The following is a 22,539-nucleotide window of genomic DNA, read 5'->3' on the forward strand; positions in this document are numbered from 1 at the left end:
GGCCAACATACAGGACCTTCCCGACCAATTCATTCAACATTAAATGTCTGTGTGAGGTATTCCCAGACATTTCTGAGAAAATGGGCTACTGCTTCATCACACATGAACCACAAAATCAGCCTTTGATGGAATGGTACCTGCTCTATCAGAGAAGGCAAGTCATTTGATGCCTTGCACCAGTCAACCTGTTTGGCAATATGCAAGGTCCTACCAGTCTATGGATGTGTGTGATGTCCTTAGTTTAGTTAGATTTAAGTAGTTCTAAGTTCTAGGGGACTGATGACCACAGCAGTTGAGTCCCATAGTGCTCAGAGCCATTTGAACCAACCCCCCAGTCTATTGCAAATAATTTCTGGCCATGCATTCACTGAAAATCAGCACTCACAGTTTGCTTCTCCGACTGTATGTGGATTTGCACCACACATGCTGATAATGAAAACTGACAGTCTTGACTCGCAGGAAACCAGACTCATTTATGAATTATATCTTTGTTGGGAAAAATGAATCTGCACCACATCTTTGCAACACCTATTGGCCAAATTGCAGTTTGGCAGGGTGATCTGACGATCATATGGTCTGCACAAAATACAGCGGCTGGTAGATACACAGTCAGCAGCGCATGTGTGGGAAAAGCAGTAGTGGTGGGTGTTAAGACCCGTCCACACGCAACGAACTGTCTGCGCAAATGTCTGCGCACATCGCATCTGCACAGACAGATTGTTGCGTGTGGACAAAAGATTTGCACCAACCTGAGGTGTGTGCAAACCTGGAAGTTGGAGTTGGAGGTTTGAGCGAAACCTCTCAAATCTGTGGGTTCAAACCACATCTGCACAGACAAGTTGGAGCGTGTGTACAGGAGATCGCCGCAAATCTGGCGCGAAACAGCTGTTTACTCAGTCTAGTGTTTGTATTTGTGCGCACAGGGCATTAAAATGGCTGATACTCGTCAGTGTTCTCGAGAGTTTGTAAGTGAATTCACTGAAATATATAGAAACCACCCATGTTCATGGAAGATTAAAAGTAAAGAATATAGTGACCGAGGCAAAAAGACAGCAGCTACAATACTCTAATTGAAATATTGCGGGCAGTTGACGCCTCGGCAAACAGAGAAACGGTAATAAAAAAAAATTCGTTGCGAGCTGGCGAAATTATTTGCGGATGGATGTCGAAACTTATAATTATCTCTTAAAGCTTGTAACCCCTCATATTATGAGAAAAAATACTTGTATGAGAAGGGTAATTTCTCCTCATGAACGGCTGGCGGTAGCATTAAGATTCCTAGCAACAGGAAGGAGCTACAAGGATTTGGAATTTTCAACTGCAATATCGAAACAAGCGTCAAGTAAAATAATACCCAACACATTTGAAGCTATTTACGCTCTCCTGAAGGATGATCCATGAAGGCAAGTCAAGTAAATTAAGTCTGTCAGCGAACTGTTTACCGAAAAGAGTTATCCAAAGTTCAGAAATCTAGAAGATCTGGTGTAAGAGTAGATCAAGTATACCAGCCAATGTTATGGTATTTTGATCTGCTTGGCTTTCTTAGTGATCAAGAAACGCCAAGACCAAGCAGGAGTACAATTGAAGATGAAATTGGAGTGTCAATGTGCCAGGAAATGGAACACGAAGTAATGTAAAACAAAACAGGTTCGCCCTGCAACTCTCGCAATAAATGTACGTGAGAGAACTGCTATCGCTTTAGCAGCCACTGTCTACACCATTTTGACCGCTTTCTCTGTTTCCTGCGGTTGGTCTGAATGTTTTTTGCAACACAAGCTGCGAACACAGACCACAACAGAACTTCCTCCATTTCTATATTTCAAAATAACTGAATTAAATTTTTGACGTTTACGGTGAGCGTAGTCGTTTGCCACTGATATTTCTTTTCTACACCGACAGATGGCGGGCGAGTAGTAGAGTGAGGTTTGTGTCGTGTGAACACACCACATTTGCAGCGATCTTTTGCATGTACAGACATCTGCGCCGATGTCTGCGCAGACAGATCGTTGCGTGTGGACCGGGCTTTACTGGCAGGCGCTGTACAGGGAATGCCGAGCGCTGGAGGGGAAGTGCCGTTCTAAACTAAGATTCAAATTTTTTGTAAATATTATGTGGAGCCCCACCACGTCAACACTTGCATGGCAACCATTCAAAAAGATAAAAAGATCTGTCGTCTCTGCTTTGGTTAGTAGCTAAAGAGAACTGCTCTGAAAATGCAGCCATTTATTTTCACTTGAGTAGGTAACCATTTGTAACGTTCAGAGAAGTGTCATGAGTGGCGAATTTTGAGTAAAACTCACTCATTTCTCTAGTGGCCATGTTAAAATTTACTTCTCTTTCCAAAACACAAACGAGTTTACAAAATGTCATCTCACAAATGTGTTGTCCAGATACAGTTCCGAGAGAATTCTGAAACAGTGATTTATTAAGTGAGGAACTGAAGAAAGATAAGGTCGACAGGTCATGAAAAACCAAATCTTCGGTACAAAATAAACGTGTAATATATTCAACTTTGTTGTTCCCAAATCCATAGCACATCTCGTTTCACCAGATATTGATGGTCCTTAAGAATTAAATTCTGTAGTTAATTGAATAACATGGTAGATAATGAAGTATTGCATAATAAACACACGGAAAAATACTCTCCTCTTTGCGCGCTATCATTTCCCAAAATCTCTTTTCGATATCTCAAAACGCTAATGAAATATGAGGAACGTTGTGGATATTTAATTCTGGTTTCATCGCTCGCGCCGCGCGATCATAAATGAGTGTGCTACATTATGTCAATTGGTGACAGACTGAGACTTTCACCCAAGCCTAAAGAAAAATTAGATATCTTAGTTGAATTCCATAGGCAGTAACATATTATGTAATATGCACCAAACGCAAAATCGTAGCGAATGCTATTTTTGATTGCAAACTTTCTAGAGTTTCGCTAAGTTTCTTACTTCCATGTAATTGTCACAGTAGCTATGGCCATTTACAAAATGATAGTCACATCCATGAACCTGACATGTGAAGCTATAAGTAAAGCAAAAACGAAATTTTTTACCTAATAGTTTCCATAAAATCATTTGAGAAACACTGCAGACTGTGCGCCTCGATTCTGTCATCGCCGATCACCCGAAAAGTAGCGAACACTTAACAGTCCAGAAGTGGCAATCATTAACAGGTCCCTTTCTGAACAAAAGAATGAACTGGCCCAGCGCTTTCGACGAAAACTGGCCACTGCGTATCAATCACCGTATCCTGCGTGATCTCTGCCTGTGTTCTAGATATTTTTCACCATATGGAACATGGATTCGACGGTTGCTTTCATTTGTGAGACCATAACAGAAGACCATGCCTATCCTTTTTCATGTGGAATGATAGGCTTCAATTATGCTGCTAAGAGCAAAGATAAAACTACAATGTAAAAGCATTTCAAAAACCTATCTCAACTCAAGCTGGTTCCACTAGAACTCGTGTATATGCTGCAGTTACTCAGAACTGGGAATGGGGTTGACAATTACAACAGTAAGAGACTATTACTGCGTGCTGTATCCAATAACTGTAACAGAGGAATGTGTCCTCATTTGTTTGGCACATACTTAATAACAAAGAGCCTGCAGTGGAAGAGATGTGTTTTTCAATAGCGATTATGAAAGTGCTCATAGTTCTTTTTAGGAATGCATTTTAGAACCCACATTTATTGGACATTTTTGACTTATTGTGGGCCATACTACCACCTCTCCTAATGTTGTTGTTATGGTCTTCACCCAGAGACTGGTTTGATGCAGTTGTCCATGCTATTGTATGCTGAACAAGCCTCTTCATCTTCGAGTAACTACATCACCCTACACTCTTCTGAATTTGCTTAGTATATTCATCTCTTGGTCAACCTGTACGATTTTTACCGTCACTCTTCCCTTCAGTACTAAATCGGTGTTCCCTTGATGCTTCAGAATGTGTCCTACCCATCGATCACTTCTCCTAATCAAGCTGCGCCACAAATTCTTCTTCTCCCCGATTCTATTCAGTACCTCCTCATTAGTTACATGATCTACCCCCCCCCCCTCCCAATTTAAACATTCTTCTGTAGCACCATGTTTAGATGTTTAGAAAGCTTCTGTTCTCTTCTTGTCTAAACTATTTATCGTCCATGTTTCACTTCCATACATGGTTACACTCCATACAAATACTTTCAGAAACTGACACCTAAATCTATACTCCATGGTAACAAATTTCTCCTCTTCAGAAATGCTTTCCTTGAAATAGGTAGTCTACATTTTATATCCTTTCTACTTTGACCATCATCAATTATTTTGCTTCCTCGATAGAAAAACTCATTTACTACTTCAAGTTTCTCATTCATTAATGTAATTCCCTCAGCATTAATTCGACAACATTTCATTATCCTCGTTTTGCTTTTGCTGGTGTTCATCTTATATCCTCCTTTCAAGATACTGTCCATTTCACTTAACTGCTCTTTCAGATCCTTTGCTGTCTCTGACAGAATTTCAGTGTTGTCGGCATACCTCCAAGTTTTTCCTACTCCAAAATTTTTTTTTTTTGCTTTCTTTACTGCTTGCTCAATATACAAATTGAATAACATCAGGGATAGGCTACAACCATGCCTCACTCACTCCTCAACAACCGCTTCCCTTTCATGCCCCTCGACTCTTATAGCTGCCATTTGGCTTCTGTACAAATTGTAAATAGCCTTTTGCTCCCTGTATTTTACCCCTGCCACCCTCAGAATTTGGGAGAGAGTATTCGAGTCAACATCATCAAAAGCTTTCTCTAAGCCTACAAATGCTATAAACGTAGGTTTGCCTTTCCTTAACCTATCTTCTAAGATAAGTAATAGTGTCAGTATCGCCTCGCGTGTTCCAACATTTCTATGGAATCCAAACTGATCCCCCCAAGCTCGGCTTCTACCAGTTTTTCCAAATGTCTGTAAAGAATTCGTGTTAGTATTCTGCAACTGTGACTTATTAAACTTAATTTTCACATCTGTCAACACCTGCTTTCTTTGGGATTGAAGTTATTATATTCTTCTTGAAGTCTGAGAATATTTGGCCTGTCTCATACATCTTGCTCACCAAATGGAAGTATTTGTCATAGCTGGCTCATCCACGCTATCACTAATTCTAGTGGAATGTTGTCTACTCCCAGGCAAGTACGTGTCTCCCATCTCATCTTCATCTATGTAATCTTCCATTTCCATAATATTGCCCTCATGTACATCGCCCTTCTATATGCTCCTTCCACCTTTCTGCTTTCTCTTCTTTGCTTAGGACTGGTTTTCCTTCTGACCCCTTGATATTCATTCAGATAGCAGTATCTGTCTTACCCCTAGTGATATATGCTTCTACTTCCTGTCGATCTTAGTTTTGAGACGTTTGTATTCCTTTTCACCTGCATCATTTACTGCATTTTTATATTTTCTCCTTTCATCAATTAAATTCAATATCTCTTCTGTTACTCAAGGATTTCTACTAGTCGTCATCTCTTTACCTGCTTGATTTTCTGCTGCCTTCACTATTTCATCTCTCAATACTACCCATTCTTCTTCTACTGTATTCCTCTCCTCTGTTCTCGTCAATCGTTCTCTAATGCTCCCTCTGAAACTCTCTACCACCTCTGGTTCCTTCAGTTTATCCAGGTTACATTTTCTTAAATTCCTGCCTTTTTGGTGTTTCTTCAGTTTTAATCTGCAGTTCATAACCAATAAATTGTGGCCAGAGTCAGTTTATCCAGGTTCTATTTTCTTAAATTCCTGCCTTTTTGCAGTTTCTTCAGTTTTAATCTACAGTTCATAACCAATAAATTGTGGCCAGAGTCCACATCTGCCCCTGGAAATGTCTTACATTTTAAAACCTGGTTCCTAAATCTCTGTCTTACCGTTATATAACCTGCCAGAAACCTTCAGGTGTCTCCAGGTGCCTCTGGTGTCTTCCATGTATACAACCATTTTTCATGATTCTTAAACCAAGTGCTAGCTATGATTAAGTTGTGCTCTTTGCAAAATTCTACCAGATGGCTTCCTCTTACATCCCTTACCCCAGGTCCATATTCACCTATTACTCTTCCTTCTCTTCCTTTTCCTACTATCGAATTCCACTCCTTCATGACTATTAAATTTTTGTCTCCCTTAGCTATCTGAATTATTTCTTTTATCATATCATTGATTTCTACAATCTCTTCATCATCTGTGGAACTAGTTTGCATATAAACTTGTACTACTGTGTTAGGCGTGGCCCTCGTGATATCCTGCCTACAATAATGCATTCACAATGCTGTTCATAGTAGCTTATCCCCATTCCTATTTTTTTATTCATTATTAAACCTACTCCTGCATTACCCATATTTGATATTGTATTTATAGCCCTGTATTCATGTGATCAGAAGTCTTGTTCATCCTGCCACCAAACTTCACTAATTCCCCTTTTTAAGTTTTCTAACCTACCTGCTTGATAACGGGATCTGACATTCCATGCCCTGATCCGTAGAACGCCAGTTTTGTTTCTCCTGATAACGATGTCCTACTGAGTAGTCCCTGCACTGAGTTTTGAAGGGGGAACTATTTAACCTCTGGTGTATTTTACCTAAGCGGACACCATCATAATTTAACCATACTGTAAAGCTGCAGGAAGAACTATGGTTGTAGTTTCCCTGTTTCACTACAAATGTACTGTACTTTTTTTGAATATCCCATATATATTTTCAGTTCGATGCAATGAATTTTAAAATATATGTACGCCACTAGTTTTGGTGGAGTTTTAAAGTGATTGTATTAATGCATCACAGGAGATAGCATACGCCTGGGTTAGTGAAACTGTTCACTGGACTATAAACATACGCCTGGGTTAGTGAAACTGTTCACTGGACTATAAACTATATTCAGAACTTGTGACATGGTCGGTTGAGTCATGGTTCTTGTTGTTTTGAGCCGATGCTTCAACTTGGATTTGGTACATATTGTATGACACGGTGAATCTTGGATGCTAAGACACTATACTGTCTGCGATTATGAACACTTGTGGAACACTTATTCGTAATGTTTCTAATCAGGTCATATGGTGGTTGCAGATATGGAACCATACTCCATAACCATTTTTATCTTTTCCTCACAGCTCACATTTCCTCAAGACCATATGACGTTCTAGCTGTGTAATGCATGTGCCTGTAGCAGAACAAACGCTTAGGCCAGACATGATTTATGAGTATTTTTGGATAATAACCTGTACATGGAATTCGTCTAATACAAATTGTATAGAGAATTTGTGATCCACCATAAGCACTTCTTTATTCCAAATGCAACATGTCTACTGAACCAGAGCAACAAGAAGCTTCTCTGGGCAGTCCCACATACTTGTTGAATTGAAACCACATACAGTTGTTCGAGGTCAGGGACCTAGAGGGGTTTCTCAGTGAGATACTTTCTCTGTATTTTTGTTTTTTGGCTGCATTTATTAAGAAAAACGAGTGTAGACTTTTTGTTACAATTATCATCTACAGTGAGTTATTTGGAAGAGTAAATTCAGACCTGTGAATGTGTGCTACATAAAAATCAAGAAATCGTGAAAATATTAAGTGAGAGAACTGTTTTCAGAAAGTGAGTTGTGTTTTAAGTGACTGTAGGGCTGCAAGGAGAGGCTTCTTAGTATTAATGTAGGAAGGATGATCTTGCAGAATGCATAGATCTCAGGGACAGCATTAAAGGTTAAGAATTAACATACATTTGCTCTCTATTTTGTCTGAGATGTTCAATTACAGAATTACTACTATAATACAGGAAATCACAATAAATCTGGGTTCCAGGTACCCATCTCAGACGTATTATTTGGTAACCCTAAAAGCAGACAAGCAGTCAGGGTAAAGGTCATTTGAATAACTGTGCTTTTCCCAATGTTACTATATTTGCAGTGATTAGTAGTGTTTTATCGAATTTTTCACTATACATAAAATGGAGCGAGGAGGACTATAATATAACGTCTGGTCCTTGTCAAGGTCATTAAAGACAAAGCTGCATTTTAGCTGGAGAAATTGGAGCAAGAAATAAGACTTGGTCTGCCTGTCTTCCATTAATGTTATTTAAGGATATGACCAAAGCGTAAGTTATAATTGAAGGGTAAGCACAAATACCATTGAAGATGAAATGGTTTCGAATATGTAAAAATAAAGGAAACGAGATGGCTCAATTATCTGATATTTTGCTCTGAAGTAGTTATGGTAATTTTCCCCCTTCAGTCATCTGTTCACATAGTATTAAAAATACTGTGTCATTTTCTTGCATTCAGACAGAATACCAATCCTAAGATTCAGAACAAAGAAAAATCATTGTATTTCTTTATGGTAATACATTTATTCTTATATACAAATAATGTAAGATAGACAGGAATTGCCATCTTGAATTTGAAAAAGATGACAAACTGTTCTTTTTAATATATTTTCATATAAAAATGTATGATTATACTTAAAGCAATAAGGTCTCAAAATTATAAAAATTGAAACATTTCTTTTTGAAATATATACATATCACTTTTAAGTTTCTATACATATGCTGCCTTTTAAAAAGTGCAGGACTTGATATGCACTGTGCACTGTTATTAATTTTAGCAACAACACAGTATGTCAGATCATTGCATGTTTTCAACTGGTCTTAGATATATTGACCAGCAGTTCTAAAATAGGTATTAGTGAAATAATATTAGTGTATGCGGTTTGTGACCATTGCATGTGAAATACATCTTGCAGCAGAGAAGTTTCTAGTTTGGCCTTGACACAAGTCTGAACTTGAGTGGGCTCTCAGGTACATATGTTGGATGCACTTTGTATTTGATTTCACCATAATGATATTCAACCTGGTACCTGCGTACAATCTGGAACAGTGGATAAAACAATGTTGGTGTTAGGCGAGAAAGTGGCAACTTCAGCTGTCATGGTAATAAACTACCATGACTCAGTGTTACAATTGATTAATAGAAATATCACATTTACTTCCATAGATTAATGTTAAATAGACCCTGGCCAGGACAACAACAGAGTATTTAAAACTTTACAGATATATTATTGTTGTTTTAACTACATATTCGTAATTTTATGTGGCATCTAAGACGAAAAGCAGCTGTAAGAAATTTTATTATGTTTTGTTCAATACAACTTTGTTTGGAACATGTAAGGTTGAAGGTTGTTCAGCAAATATTATTATCGAAAATAGAATGTTCTATATATGATCAGTGACATGAATTAATCATTGAAGGCAAAGGACTACACTACATTCAACTTTATAATTGGTTTTATTCAATGTGTCTAAATGTATTAGACACTATGAAGAGTTTTTTTTGTGGTTGATTAAGTTACAAGGAATCTGTTACAAGCATAATATCTTCCAATTTACCTACTTGGATACATAAAATAGAAACTTACAAAGTGTCAATAATATAACTTTTTAGAGTTGATACTCTTCTGTGTACTGTGTAATTTATGAGATAATCAATACCATTATAATTAATGCACAGAAAGATTGCACATTTTAATCAGGCATGGGACTGAGTGAACTTTAGAAGTGCGTGTTGCACAATGGACCATTCAAAAGTTATTAATGAAATTATAGAATGCAGCAATAAATTTTGATCCAGGAAGTGGAACAATGGCTTCATCAGTAGCAAGTAAGGTACTCATAAGATGTCATCAACACGAAAATTAATTTGGAAACCACACTGTTTTACTAGGCTTGCTTCTACTGGAGGTGGTACACTGTTGCCTTGCTAATGCAGCCTCCTCCTCCCCGCCACCCCTCCCCCCCACTACTGGTGGATCTGCAGTTTAATGTGGACTCCAAACCACTGAGCAGCTCGTCAGTTCTTGCACTAACGAACATTGCTAGAAGTGAAACAAGTGAAAAGTGGTACATAAAGCTTCGATGAGTGTGCAGGTAATCGAACCCACAACCTTTAGGGTCTACAGTGTGACACTTTACCAGTCAGGAGTTTTTTAAACTAGAATTCTTTTTTGTTCTGAAATTCAACGAAATACTGTGTTGTACAAATATTGAAGCAAACCTCTATAATTATCTCTGAACCACACTGGCAACAATTAATAAAGCATATTTTAAACTAGAAAGCTCCAGAACTGTTTACAACCTTTAAGTACAGTATGAGAACATATAAAAGAAATAATTACATGTAAGTGTAAATGTAATTATACATTGTGCCATTGAATATGCTTGTAACCAAATTGATACACAACATATGCCTTGAAATACAAACTGCATTTATTATGCTCCACACTGTACCTGAAACTAAGGAGTGACAAGTCATATTAAATGCATTGAAATATTAAATGTGTTAACATATTTTATTTGTAACTATTTTTGGATCCAGGTATTTCTGGGACCATTTTACCATGAAATGATTACTAAATTTTGTTTTATCAAAATTCTACATATTTTTTGCATGAATAAATGTTTTCATAGTTTTTTAGACGATTTATAACTTTCTAGCCACAGTTTGAGATTCTCTCCTCATGTTGTAACTTAAAAAAATAATGTTTTCTGTTAGGCAAAGTTAACTTGCAAATATTAAAAAAGTCTCCCTTGCTTTAAAAATATAAGTTAGAAGTTAGTATTACAACATGCTGATTCTTAAAAATGTAGTCAGCAAGTGACTTAATGTTAAAAATCAAATTTTGTGATGTCTTTTTTCAAAAACTAATTTCAGTTTCAGTTTCATGAAAATCACAAATAGACCTTTCCAGGAAAACATCATCCAATATCAAATAAACCACAGAGATGTCTCTGACACTGAGGGAGGTAGTGTAGTGTTAAAACACAGGACCTGTGTTCAGTAGGACACTGGTTCAAACAACTATTCAGATTTTACTTTAACATCATTTCCATGAATAGCTCAAGATAAATTCATAGACAGATCCTTTGCAAAAGACATATCATATTTGCTTTGCCTAACCAAGATTGTACTCTGTAATTATCATATCATCAATAGGAGATTATAAACCTCTCATCTTTCCATCTGCCTCTGGTTGCAGTTATTGTAACACCATTCTTTGATGAACACATCAGTTTCTAGTTAACAATAGAAAATTGTTTCTGAGTTTATGAGTACTTTAGCAGCTTAGGTAGTTTAGGAGCATTTGGTCAAGTCTGGCCACCATTAATTTTGGTACATGAGACAGTTTTTTGCTTTCTTAAAACTGGATGTCTCACACATCTAATCACTTCTCATGATTTTCTCTGTAGTCCATTACTTCATAAAATGTCCCAACTAGTCCCTCCAGTGATTTTGTAGGTAAATTTTGATTTAATGTAAGGATACTTAGGTTTTTTTTCCATACATATGTTTTTAGTTTGGTTAATCACACAGCACTGTTATTACTGTCATTAATCGATTATGGTCAATCTTTAGTGGTCAATAATGTTATTATGCTTAAATTTTGACTATCCTCACTAACTCTACATGTAGGGTCATTCATAAAGTGAATAATTTTGGATTGTACATTTTGTAGATTGTCCTGCTCAGCGTTTGGTCCTTAAGAGAATTATGACTCCCTGAATTTCCTGTTAAGTCATTCTCATAACTAGTGAGCTATTATGCCTCAATTCCTGAAAGGAGACTAGTACTTTATACAATGTAGTCTTACTACTTGTACATTTCTGTATCGACTAAGGTTGCAGAGCCATAAAAACTACAGATCTGAGTTGTATTTGTTAATATCTTAGAATTGTTTACTGTGCAAATGGTATTGTTTTCTAGTCCTAAATTTTATTATTGCAACAAGAAATTAGCGTATGACAGAGGAGGTAGGAACCATAGAAACGCTTTTTCAGAACCATGTAAGGAAGTAGACGATGGTGAAACATTTTGTAGATGACAAGTTCATTAGATTTTGAGTGCTACTTGATTGGGACCAAGTACTCATCATGTAGAGTTCCATGTCAGTCACCATTATGCATAACTAGATGTTTGAAATCAGTCCATGTCTAGCATTCAAAGAGCACAAACACTATGTTACTTTCTGTGTCAAGATACGATTTATTGTATTGGAACAGTGCGCTATTACAATATGTTTGTATATTGTGGTCTATGTGAATTTACTGAACAAAATTGTTGCAATAGTTTTTGAGAACATGACCGCAATAAAATATTTATTTACAATGATTACTGTTTTCCGAAAGAATGCGACCATTTTCAGACAATTTATACCATGATGGTGGGCAGCGGCGGTGAACAGAGCAGGTGGTATGACTCCATGAACGTCAGCTGCTTGACATTATCGCAAAAGTGAAGTTTTACAATATAAAAGTCCATCATTGTCCAAACAGACAGTGAAAATATGTGTCAATAAACTTGACAGTCTACTTTAATGGTGTCTGATAAGTTATTTATAACTCAATTTAAATTTCTAACAAAAAAACAACTGAATTTTGAAAGAAGAAGACGACTACCAATGAACACCTTAAGACATGTCTGTAAACTTTAACCAGATTTTCAAGATCGACTCTCTTGCAAAATCGACTACTCATTATGCGTATGTGTCATGTGCTTGCTTGTAAATCAGCCGAAAGTTCTCGTCAATATTAACATAAAAAAATTTGGGGATTCTACCCTACTCACTGATTCCTGCTTATGTTCTGCATTAGTTGTTGGTATTGGTTCTATTTGTTGTATAGAAATGAATGTAGTGCACTTTATCAAAATTTAGGGGGATTCAATACTCAGAGAAGCACTTAATAGTTTTTTGGAAAATATCATTTACTAACTGTTCTATTGCTTTCTGTAATGTGATTTATTATGACACTAGTACCATCTGCAAAAAGTAGGCTACCAATTTTGCAGCATATATGTAAAAGAAAATGACCACTTGTGTCAGGCGAGACTCAGAAGAGGAATAAAAGGCCAGTGGCGCTCCAATGGACTTATTGACTGTGATTAGCCGTTTGAGACAAGCAAGTTGCTCTTCTAGAAGGGGCTTTACACACAGTGCGAATCGATCTTACAACAAAAAGGCCAGATAGTGATGAAAAAGAATTAAATGTCAGTTTATGGCATTTTCGTGCTCTGGACTGCTGGAGGTGCAGGCACTGCCATCTTACCTTGGCGATGAGTATCTGCAGCTCGGCCTCAGCAAATCGTCTGCCGACACACATGCGGCGCCCGTGGCCGAAGGGCAGCGAGGCATGCTGGTGGTCTGGCAGCCGGCCTCCTGGCCACGCTGCCGTCCAGCGCTCTGGCAGGAAGGCGGCCGGCTGTGGGAAGTAGCGCTCCGAGCGGCCCAGGCACAGGTGTGGGAAGATCACATGTGTCTGCTGGCACACAGCACATGCTGCACAGGGCACTGTGTTAAGCCTGGTTCACACATGCAACAAAAGTGTCGCCACAGCTAATGGCATACTGCAGTTGCGTGGGTGAACTTCCAGTTTTCTGTGGCGCAACTAAAGACATGCAACTTTTTTAATTTATTTTCGTTCATCATATTTGATGTTTCAGGAAATCCTACAGCTGTGTCATTCATGATTTAAATAATGAAAACTGCATCAATTACTTATTTTTCGATGCTTAGCACAACACTTTTCTAGAATTTATTCTGTTTTTCAAGTGCATTTATGTATTTCTTTACACGAATATTTTTGGTGATGTTTGCATGTGTGATTTTCGATCTCTCCTGCTTCTTTTTGAGGGTATAAGGTATTGTGCCTCCTCTGTTATACAGAATATCGCACGTAAGCAGATCATCACCTGTACTGTTTGCTTACAAAACATGCCACAAATATATATCTTTGTAGCATGTTTTGTAAACGCACAGTATATGTGATGATTTGCGTCTGTGTGATATTCTGTATAATGGGGAAGACACAATATCTTATAGTCTCAAAAAGACGCAGGAGAGACTGAAAATCACACATACAAACACCATCAAAAATACTGATGTAAAGAAATGCACAAATGGGCTTGAAAATGAGAATAACTTCTCGAAAAGTGTTTTGCTAAGCACCAAAAAATAGGTAACTAGTGCAGTTTTCATTATTTAAATCATGAACATTCGTCATGCCACGAAAAGTTCAACTTGGTTGTACAGTGTTACACCACTTTTCTTCCACCAATGCTCACTGGTGGATTTATTTCAAAACATGGACATTCTGTCAAAGTCATCATGGAGTAACTGCTGCTGTATTCCATTCGATTTCAGTGTGTTTTCATTTTGGCAGATACACTTTCTCAGCTTCTGGAACTTCAGGAACAACAGCCTACGTTTAATTTTCTCTAGGCAGCTATTAAATTAAAAATTAGTTATTCGAAATGCCTACATGAGCGAATACAATAAGATACTAAAATACTGGAAGAGTAGCTGTCTGCAGATGATATTTATATGCCAGCTCTTGATCAATTTGCCATAGCAGACAGTATTTTCGTCTGCGACTGTTATTTCTTTTATTAATATGTTTGTGGCCCCTGAGCGAAATCTGTTTTCAGATCCAGCACTGGATTTCGTCTTCCTCATATTAATTCTTGTCACAGCTGTAGTGTCGTAATCTCCACTAAAACATTATTATCCACCGATATGATTTTAGTTGTTGCCATACTGAAAGCTATGCAACCATGTACAATTTGTGGCATCCTGTGTGAACGGTAGCTCATGGTGTCAATACAGAAAGCCACAAGCTATGGCGTCACATTAGTTACTTGTGTGAAAGTGGCTATATACATCAGATACATTGTGACTTCCTGATATGTGTGATTTCTCTTGATGCTACTTTTCAGTAACTGTAATTTTCGATTGTGTCTTATCACAGTTTAAATCGCAGTTTACCAATTCACGCCTTATATGTCTCTACAACATTAGAATCCGATTTCAGCAATTTATCACAACAGGTTTTGCTCTGTGGTTAGACACAAGTAGCAACTAACAGTCGCCAGTAAGCATATCTGCTAACTGGTATTTATGGCTAGGTGAACTGCCTAATGAATGGAAGTGATACGTTCTTACCTGTGAAGTGTGCAGACTGAGTATTTCAACGATGTGTCATTGAAGTCATTATGCAGTTTTGATAGGGATGCTAAGTAAAAGTGAAATATAATTGTAGGCCTCCATTTCCCTGTAACTGTCCATAAAATTCTTCATGGTAGGTGACTGCATTGTCAATAAGTAAAATTTCCCCAATGTTTTCGGCCAGTGTTGCAAATGGCCTTCCTCACTGTGTTGGAGGAATTTTATTTATTGATCAACTGGTCACCTACCCTGAAGAAACTTATGGACAAATGTGAAATATGCTGTGAGAGAACAATGAAAATTACATTCTCCTCTAGTTAAAGCTGCATCTTAACCCTACATTTTATGCCATGTAATTACTGATAAAATCTTGGCTATGTGAAGAGAGTGGAAAGTATGGATCTCCAAATTAAAAGTTCACATCGGAATTGTTTTAAGTGAAATACTTGAAGATACACAGAAAACTTAACCTGTGAACTGTAGAGTTGAATATTCATTTTGTGAATGAATTCAAGTAAATGCATTTGTTAAAAGCTATATAGTCGCCCTGTCCCTGCCCCGCATTTCAGTTTTCGTCGTTTACGTGGAATATACCTAGTGGTTATAATTAAACTTTCCCTATTTAACACATTATAACACAGATACTAATTACTGTACAACTATCAGACTTGGTAGCAGTAATGTCCAGAGTATGGGGTGCATGATTTCCATGTGTCACAGCATCACCCTTCAGTTCCAACTATGGCCATCAGGTACCATGATCAGTCATCATGATTCATATTCTCATACAACTGACCAGTTGTAGTGCACTTGTTGAAGTGCCAACATGAGCTTGGACAAAAGAAGTAGGGTATTATTGGTGAAGCTCTATTATAAAAACAGCAGTAATGCTGCAACTGCCCTTCGAGAATATCACTGGCTGAAAGTATTATGGAAGGGTCCTCTTTCTCCATCTGCTGTGTGAAGCATGATGACGAAGTTCGAATCAATTCGAGAACTGGAGACTTTATACCATTACACACTGATACCATTACTGCTACAAAAGAGGCTCAATATGGCGCTCATCAGTATCCAGAAGAGTCTGAAAGTGCAGGATAGTATTCTGCACAGCAGAACAAAGCATGTCGGTATGTATGCTGGCTACCTCATTTGATATGCTGTGCTTCAGATCAGCTCATGGATGAATGTTCCTCTAGTAAACCCTGTCCGTCAGGTACCCCACAACCAGAAATCACAGGGAGTGAGATCAGGTGACCATGCTGTAGAACGGGTATGACATGCTGGCGAAGCATATCACAGCAACGCTGGCCAGTCTCACTACACCTTTAGCGCCAACCTGTTCAAAAAAGAGTGGGCCAATGATGAATGTAGCCATGAAGCAACACCATGTGGTGACAAGTTCAACATACAGAGGAACTTCATGCACAGTGACTTGAAATGAAGATCGCCCCACTCAGCAATTCTGTGTGTTCACCTCACCTGTCAAAGAAAAATAAGCTTTGGGTGTCCATAGGATGGTCCAGCACCAGCCCACGTCAACTTCAATCCTTGTGAGAAAATGGATAGCAAAGTCAACACATAGTTGTGCATCCTGTGGTGCAAGCTGCTGTACGGTATGTGTCTTGTACAGATACTACACTCCTGGAAATGGGAAAAAGAACACATTGACACCGGTGTGTCAGACCCACCATACTTGCTCCGGACACTGCGAGAGGGCTGTACAAGCAATGATCACACGCACGGCACAGCGGACACACCATGAACCGCGGTGTTGGCCGTCGAATGGCGCTAGCTGCGCAGCATTTGTGCACCGCCGCCGTCAGTGTCAGCCAGTTTGCCGTGGCATACGGAGCTCCATCGCAGTCTTTAACACTGGTAGCATGCCGCGACAGCGTGGACGTGAACCGTATGTGCAGTTGACGGACTTTGAGCGAGAGCGTATAGTGGGCATGCGGGAGGCCGGGTGGACGTACCGCCGAATTGCTCAACTCGTGGGGCGTGAGGTCTCCACAGTACATCGATGTTATCGCCAGTGGTCGGTGGAAGGTGCACGTGCCCGTCGACCTGGGACCGGACCGCAGCGACGCACGGATGCACGCCAAGACCGTAGGATCCTACGCAGTGCCGTAGGGGACCGCACCGCCACTTCCCAGCAAATTAGGGACACTGTTGCTCCTGGGGTATCGGCGAGGACCATTCGCAACCGTCTCCATGAAGCTGGGCTACGGTCCCGCCACCGTTAGGCCGTCTTCCGCTCACGCCCCAACATCGTGCAGCCCGCCTCCAGTGGTGTCGCGACAGGCGCGAATGGAGGGACGAATGGAGACGTGTCGTCTTCAGCGATGAGAGTCGCTTCTGCCTTGGTGCCAATGATGGTCGTATGCGTGTTTGGCGCCGTGCAGGTGAGCGCCACAATCAGGACTGCATACGACCGAGGCACACAGGGCCAACACCCGGCATCATGGTGTGGGGAGCGATCTCCTACACTGGCCGTACACCACTGGTGATCGTCGAGGGGACACTGAATAGTGCACGGTACATCCAAACCGTCATCGAACCCATCGTTCTACCATTCCTAGACCGGCAAGGGAACTTGCTGTTCCAACAGGACAATGCACGTCCGCATGTATCCCGTGCCACCCAACGTGCTCTAGAAGGTGTAAGTCAACTACCCCGGCCAGCAAGATCTCCGGATCTGTCCCCCATTGAGCATGTTTGGGACTGGATGAAGCGTCGTCTCACGCGGTCTGCACGTGCAGCACGAACGCTGGTCCAACTGAGGCGCCAGGTGGAAATGGCATGGCAAGCCGTTCCACAGGACTACATCCAGCATCTCTACGATCGTCTCCATGGGAGAATAGCAACCTGTATTGCTGCGAAAGGTGGATATACACTGTACTAGTGCCGACATTGTGCATGCTCTGTTGCCTGTGTCTATGTGCCTGTGGTTCTGTCAGTGTGATCATGTGATGTATCTGACCCCAGGAATGTGTCAATAAAGTTTCCCCTTCCTGGGACAATGAATTCACGGTGTTCTTATTTCAATTTCCAGGAGTGTATTTGAGAATGGTCTGAAACACCTTCTGCACAATGGACGTTCAACTGTTCAACTGTCATGACACAGCGCTCGCACTGCCTGACGATCGTGAATTGCGGGCAGCGTTGTCTTCCACAGCAACAGCGATTTCATCATTTGCAATGTGGTGCAACCGGTCGTCAGCCTCTTCCTGGAGCGTCTCCAGTTCTCGAATTGATTCGAACTTCGTCATCATGCTCCACACAGCAGATGGAGAAACAGGACCCTTCCATAATACTTTCAGCCAGTGATATTCTCGAAGGGCAGTTGCAGCATTACTGTTGTTTTGATAATAGAGCTTCACCAATAATACCCTACTTCTTTTGTCCAAGCTCATGTTGGCACTTCAACAAGTGCACTGCAACTGGTCAGGTGTTTCAGTTGACCTGATTCTGCATTATTCCTCGTACTGATGTCCTTGCTCTTAATACTACCAAGTTTGGTTTTCATACATAATTAGTTTCTGTGTTAAAACGTGTTAAATAGGGGAAGTTTAATTACAACCAAAGAGTATGTGTATAAAACGCACCAAAAACCTGTCAGGGTCCTGTCCACTATCTAATACACTTTTCCTGAATTTACCTTGCAGAATTAATTTTCACCATGAAAAGTACATTAAGTGTACTGACACAAATATAAACCAAGATTTGGGGGGGGGGGGGGGGCGGGGGGCGGGGGTTGGTGATCAATATCACACTTTACTCAAACATATCAGTGCTGCTGCCAGGTAAACCACCAAGTGCAAAATTTTTCTCAGAGCAAATTAGGTTCTTGGTTCACTTCGACTGGAGGTAGCTTATACATCCATAGCATGAGACACAAGGTTATTAGAACGAAGTCCTAACGTTGGTCGATTTGTGGCAAACAGTATTGAATGTTAAATGCTACTTTTAGTTGCTACTTGTGACTTCTAGTTGTGAGTGAAATAGCAAGTAGACTCGATAGCGTGACACAAAGCTTTTAGAAAGATGTATGAACTTCAGACATTGAATGCTGAAAACTACTTTTGGTTGCTACTCGCTGATTGTGATTTTTACTAGTGACTAAAATCACAGTCAGATACCATAAAATTATTATTGTGAAACTGTATAATTACTGTGAACTGTAACAGATTAGTTGCCTGCTGCTACGCTTCCTGTACTGTAACTGTACCACTACACTCAACATAGCAGTCTATAGCTGCAGCTTGGTTTGGTTAAAATGGAATACTCATAGTAGGTGCATGTCACATGCCTGTGGTACATCAGCTGTCAATCACATAGCTAGTGGGTCGGTGACTTCAATGATCAACTGAATGCGCCAAGTATATAAAATCCCAAGTATGCTAAGCACCACATACGCACAGCAACAAGGGACAGCAGTGATGTCTGCTAACACTGGAAATTATAACTGTTTCTCGCCATGTTCACTCACATTACAGTAATGGATTTTGTGCCTTCTCAATCTACATTTCATTATTTAGTTTGTTTTTGTTATACATTCTGGAGGTTAAAAGAGGATTTGATATTTTTCTATGAATTTTTCCTATAAGAAAGATTAAATATCGGAAACCAGAAGTTTTTTAGATTTTGCAACACTTGGACAAAGCAGAAACCCACAGTACACATAGACAAGAAGGTAAATACATAAAAAAATTGAATTTTTTAGCGGTGAAAAAGTTAGCACTACTGAAGCAGAAAAGTAGTTTCTGATGTTATTTGGTATTTACAAAGAAAATAAGATGGAAAAGCTGAAGTAAAAAAGCATTGTCTTCTGTTTTCTAAATATTGTTTGATGTGTTTGTATTACTTAGGTCTATTTTCTCAAGCAGATAAATGGTGTTATGTAATTTTTGGACCACATTTTTCTTATTCTTCCACTTTTCTACTGTGTGAAAAATTTACCACACACCTTTGTAAGGAACAGTCACTATGAATTTGGCTTTGGTTATTATTAAACTATACTGTCAATGCTAGTTCTTTAATGATGTTACTAGACTATATTCCGACATTTTGAAATAAGGAGGGTTCCCCATAACCTCACTTTCACTGTAGACAGCACGCAGAACGGTCGCCAGTTTCGTGCCATCATCTAAACAAAAGGACCAATCGTCACAAGGGTGTCTCAGTATAGAAATAAATTGCCAGGGGCGCTGCAGTAGACTCGTTTGCCATGAATAGTCGATCGAGACAAGAAAGTCGCTCATGTACAAGGAGTCTAAGTTTACTAGGAACATGGAACAACCCTCACAACCGTCATCATACACTTTTAATTTCTCTTTTAGAGTACATTCTGTTGAGACAGAGATTTAGAAACCAGATTTTACACTGTAAAGCATTTCCAGGAACACTTACGCACACTAACTATAATTTATTAGTTATAAAATGCAGACTAAAGATGAAGCAGGTACAGGAAGCTATGAAATTAAGAACATGGGTTCCGGATAAGCTGATAAACGAGAGGTTGTTGCGAGTTTCAAACGGAGCATTAGACAACGATTGACTGAAAAAATACAATAAAAGGTGAACGAGTAGCTTTGAGAATAGTAAGAGAGCAGTGGAACAACTAGGCAGAAAGACAAGGTGCAGCAGCAAGTATTGGGTAACATACAGGATATTAAATGTATATAATGAAAAAATAAAATTGAAAAAAAGCAGCAAATGAAGCAGGCAAAAGGAAATACAAACATCTGAAAAATGAAACATCTGGTAAAGTGGGAATGGCTAAAGGAGAAACTCGAAGATGTTCAAGTACGTATGAGTTTGGGAAAGATTTATGCCACCTACAGGAAAATTAAAGAGATGTTTGCAGTAAAGAGAAGAAGCTGTTTGAATGTCAAAATGTCAGGTTGCAAGCCAGTACTAAGCAAAGAAGGAAAAGCTGAAATGTGGAAGGAACAGATTGTAAACCATACAAAGAAAAGAAAATTGATGAAATTATTGTGAAAAGGCAAGAGGAAGTGGATGTGGCACAGCAAAAAGAATCTAACAATGCAAAAACTGAGTGAAAATAGGCACCTGTAATACACAAAATTCGAATTGTTGAGTTCCTTGGGAGAGCTCTTCCATCTGGTATGTGAGATACAGGGTGATAATTATTGAACTATATGAAAAAACCTAAATAATTTACGAACTATGGTGTGTACACACTTTATTCAACATGTAAACGTCACTACAGATATTCGGATTTAGGTTGTGACATGTTCGATATGCCCGCCACCATTGACGATGATGTGGCGCAGACGAATAGCGAAATTCTGCGTGACCTGCTGAAGTGTCGCAACGTCGATGCTGTCGATAACCTCCTGAATGGCTGCTTTTAGCTCAGCACTGGTTTTGGCGTTATTGCTGTACACCTTGCCTTTACCATAGCCTCACAAAAAGGAATCGCACGTGTTCAGATGCGGAGAATATGGCGGCCTATCGTGGCCCGTGCTAATGGCCTCTGGGTATCCCAGAGCCAGAATATGGTCCCTAAAGTGCTCCTTCAGGAAATCACTCTCCTGCTTCGATGGGGTCAACTTCCGTCTTGCCTGAACCACATATTGTCGAAATCAGGGTCACTTTAGATGATGGGGATGAAATCGTCTTCCAAAACCTTCACGCGCCGTCACTGGGCATTGTACAGCACACAGTGACCCGTCGAGGGTGAAGAGGATTCTCGAGCGCGAAATGCGGATTCTCAGTTCCCCAAGTGCGACAATTTTGCTTAATGACGAACCCATCCAAATGAAAGTGGGCTTCGTCACTAAACCAAACCATACAGCACGTACTAATTCCCATCATGTCCAGCAGCCAACCGTGCAGTTTGAACGACCTAATGCAAACCGTTCAGACTTTATGACGATTTTATTTCATACAGTTCAATAACTGTCACCCTGTATATCAGACTGGTGAACCACCTTCAAACTTCCCCAAATTGGATAACAATGTGGCACTCAGGAAAACTTCAACGTATAGTGAATATTTTCTAGACTTTTGAGACTAACCTTGCGGTGACACTTATTCAGAGAATTTTCTGTGACGTCACGTGAAGTCCTGGTCATTAGCTCGTAAAAGTGCATTATGAGTGATCCTGCTAGGCGACAGCATTGTACAGAGGGTTGGTATTAGTTGAAGAAAGGGTCGACTCGATAAGAATTCCCGTGGGTGATAAAGCTGCCAATGATTTTTCTGAACGGTAAAAGACAGCAAATGGTTAACAAATTTCGACAATTGCTCTGAACTCAGTAACCCAGGGAGTGCATGGACCGACTTGAAGAGAAGGAAGTGGGTCCGTTGGGGCCAGAAAAATGGTTCAAATGGCTGTGAGCACTATGGGACTTAACAGTTGAGGTCATCAGTCCCCTACTACTTAAACCTAACTAACCTAAGGACATCACACACATCCATACCCGAGGCAGAATTCCAGGACTCGAACCTGCGAACGTAGCGGTGGCGCGGTTCCAGACTGAAGCGCCTAGAACCGCTCGGCCACCTCGGCCGGCTGTGGCC

General features: G+C 39.7%; 1 protein-coding gene across 1 annotated transcript in view; it reads right to left on the reverse strand.

Moving 5' to 3' along the window:
- Window positions 1-8,753: 8,753 nt before the first annotated feature.
- LOC124594647 (probable cytochrome P450 49a1) overlaps window positions 8,754-22,539 on the reverse strand; it is a 142,498-nt gene continuing 128,712 nt past the window's right edge. The window contains exons 10-11 of the mRNA XM_047133020.1: window positions 13,097-13,306; window positions 8,754-8,867 (exon numbers count right to left, since the gene is read on the reverse strand). Of these exons, the coding sequence (XP_046988976.1) occupies window positions 8,754-8,867; window positions 13,097-13,306 (324 nt within the window). The remainder of the gene's footprint in view (window positions 8,868-13,096; window positions 13,307-22,539) is intronic.

This window comes from Schistocerca americana, chromosome 1 (genome assembly GCF_021461395.2).
Source record: "Schistocerca americana isolate TAMUIC-IGC-003095 chromosome 1, iqSchAmer2.1, whole genome shotgun sequence".
NCBI lineage: Eukaryota > Metazoa > Arthropoda > Insecta > Orthoptera > Acrididae > Schistocerca > Schistocerca americana.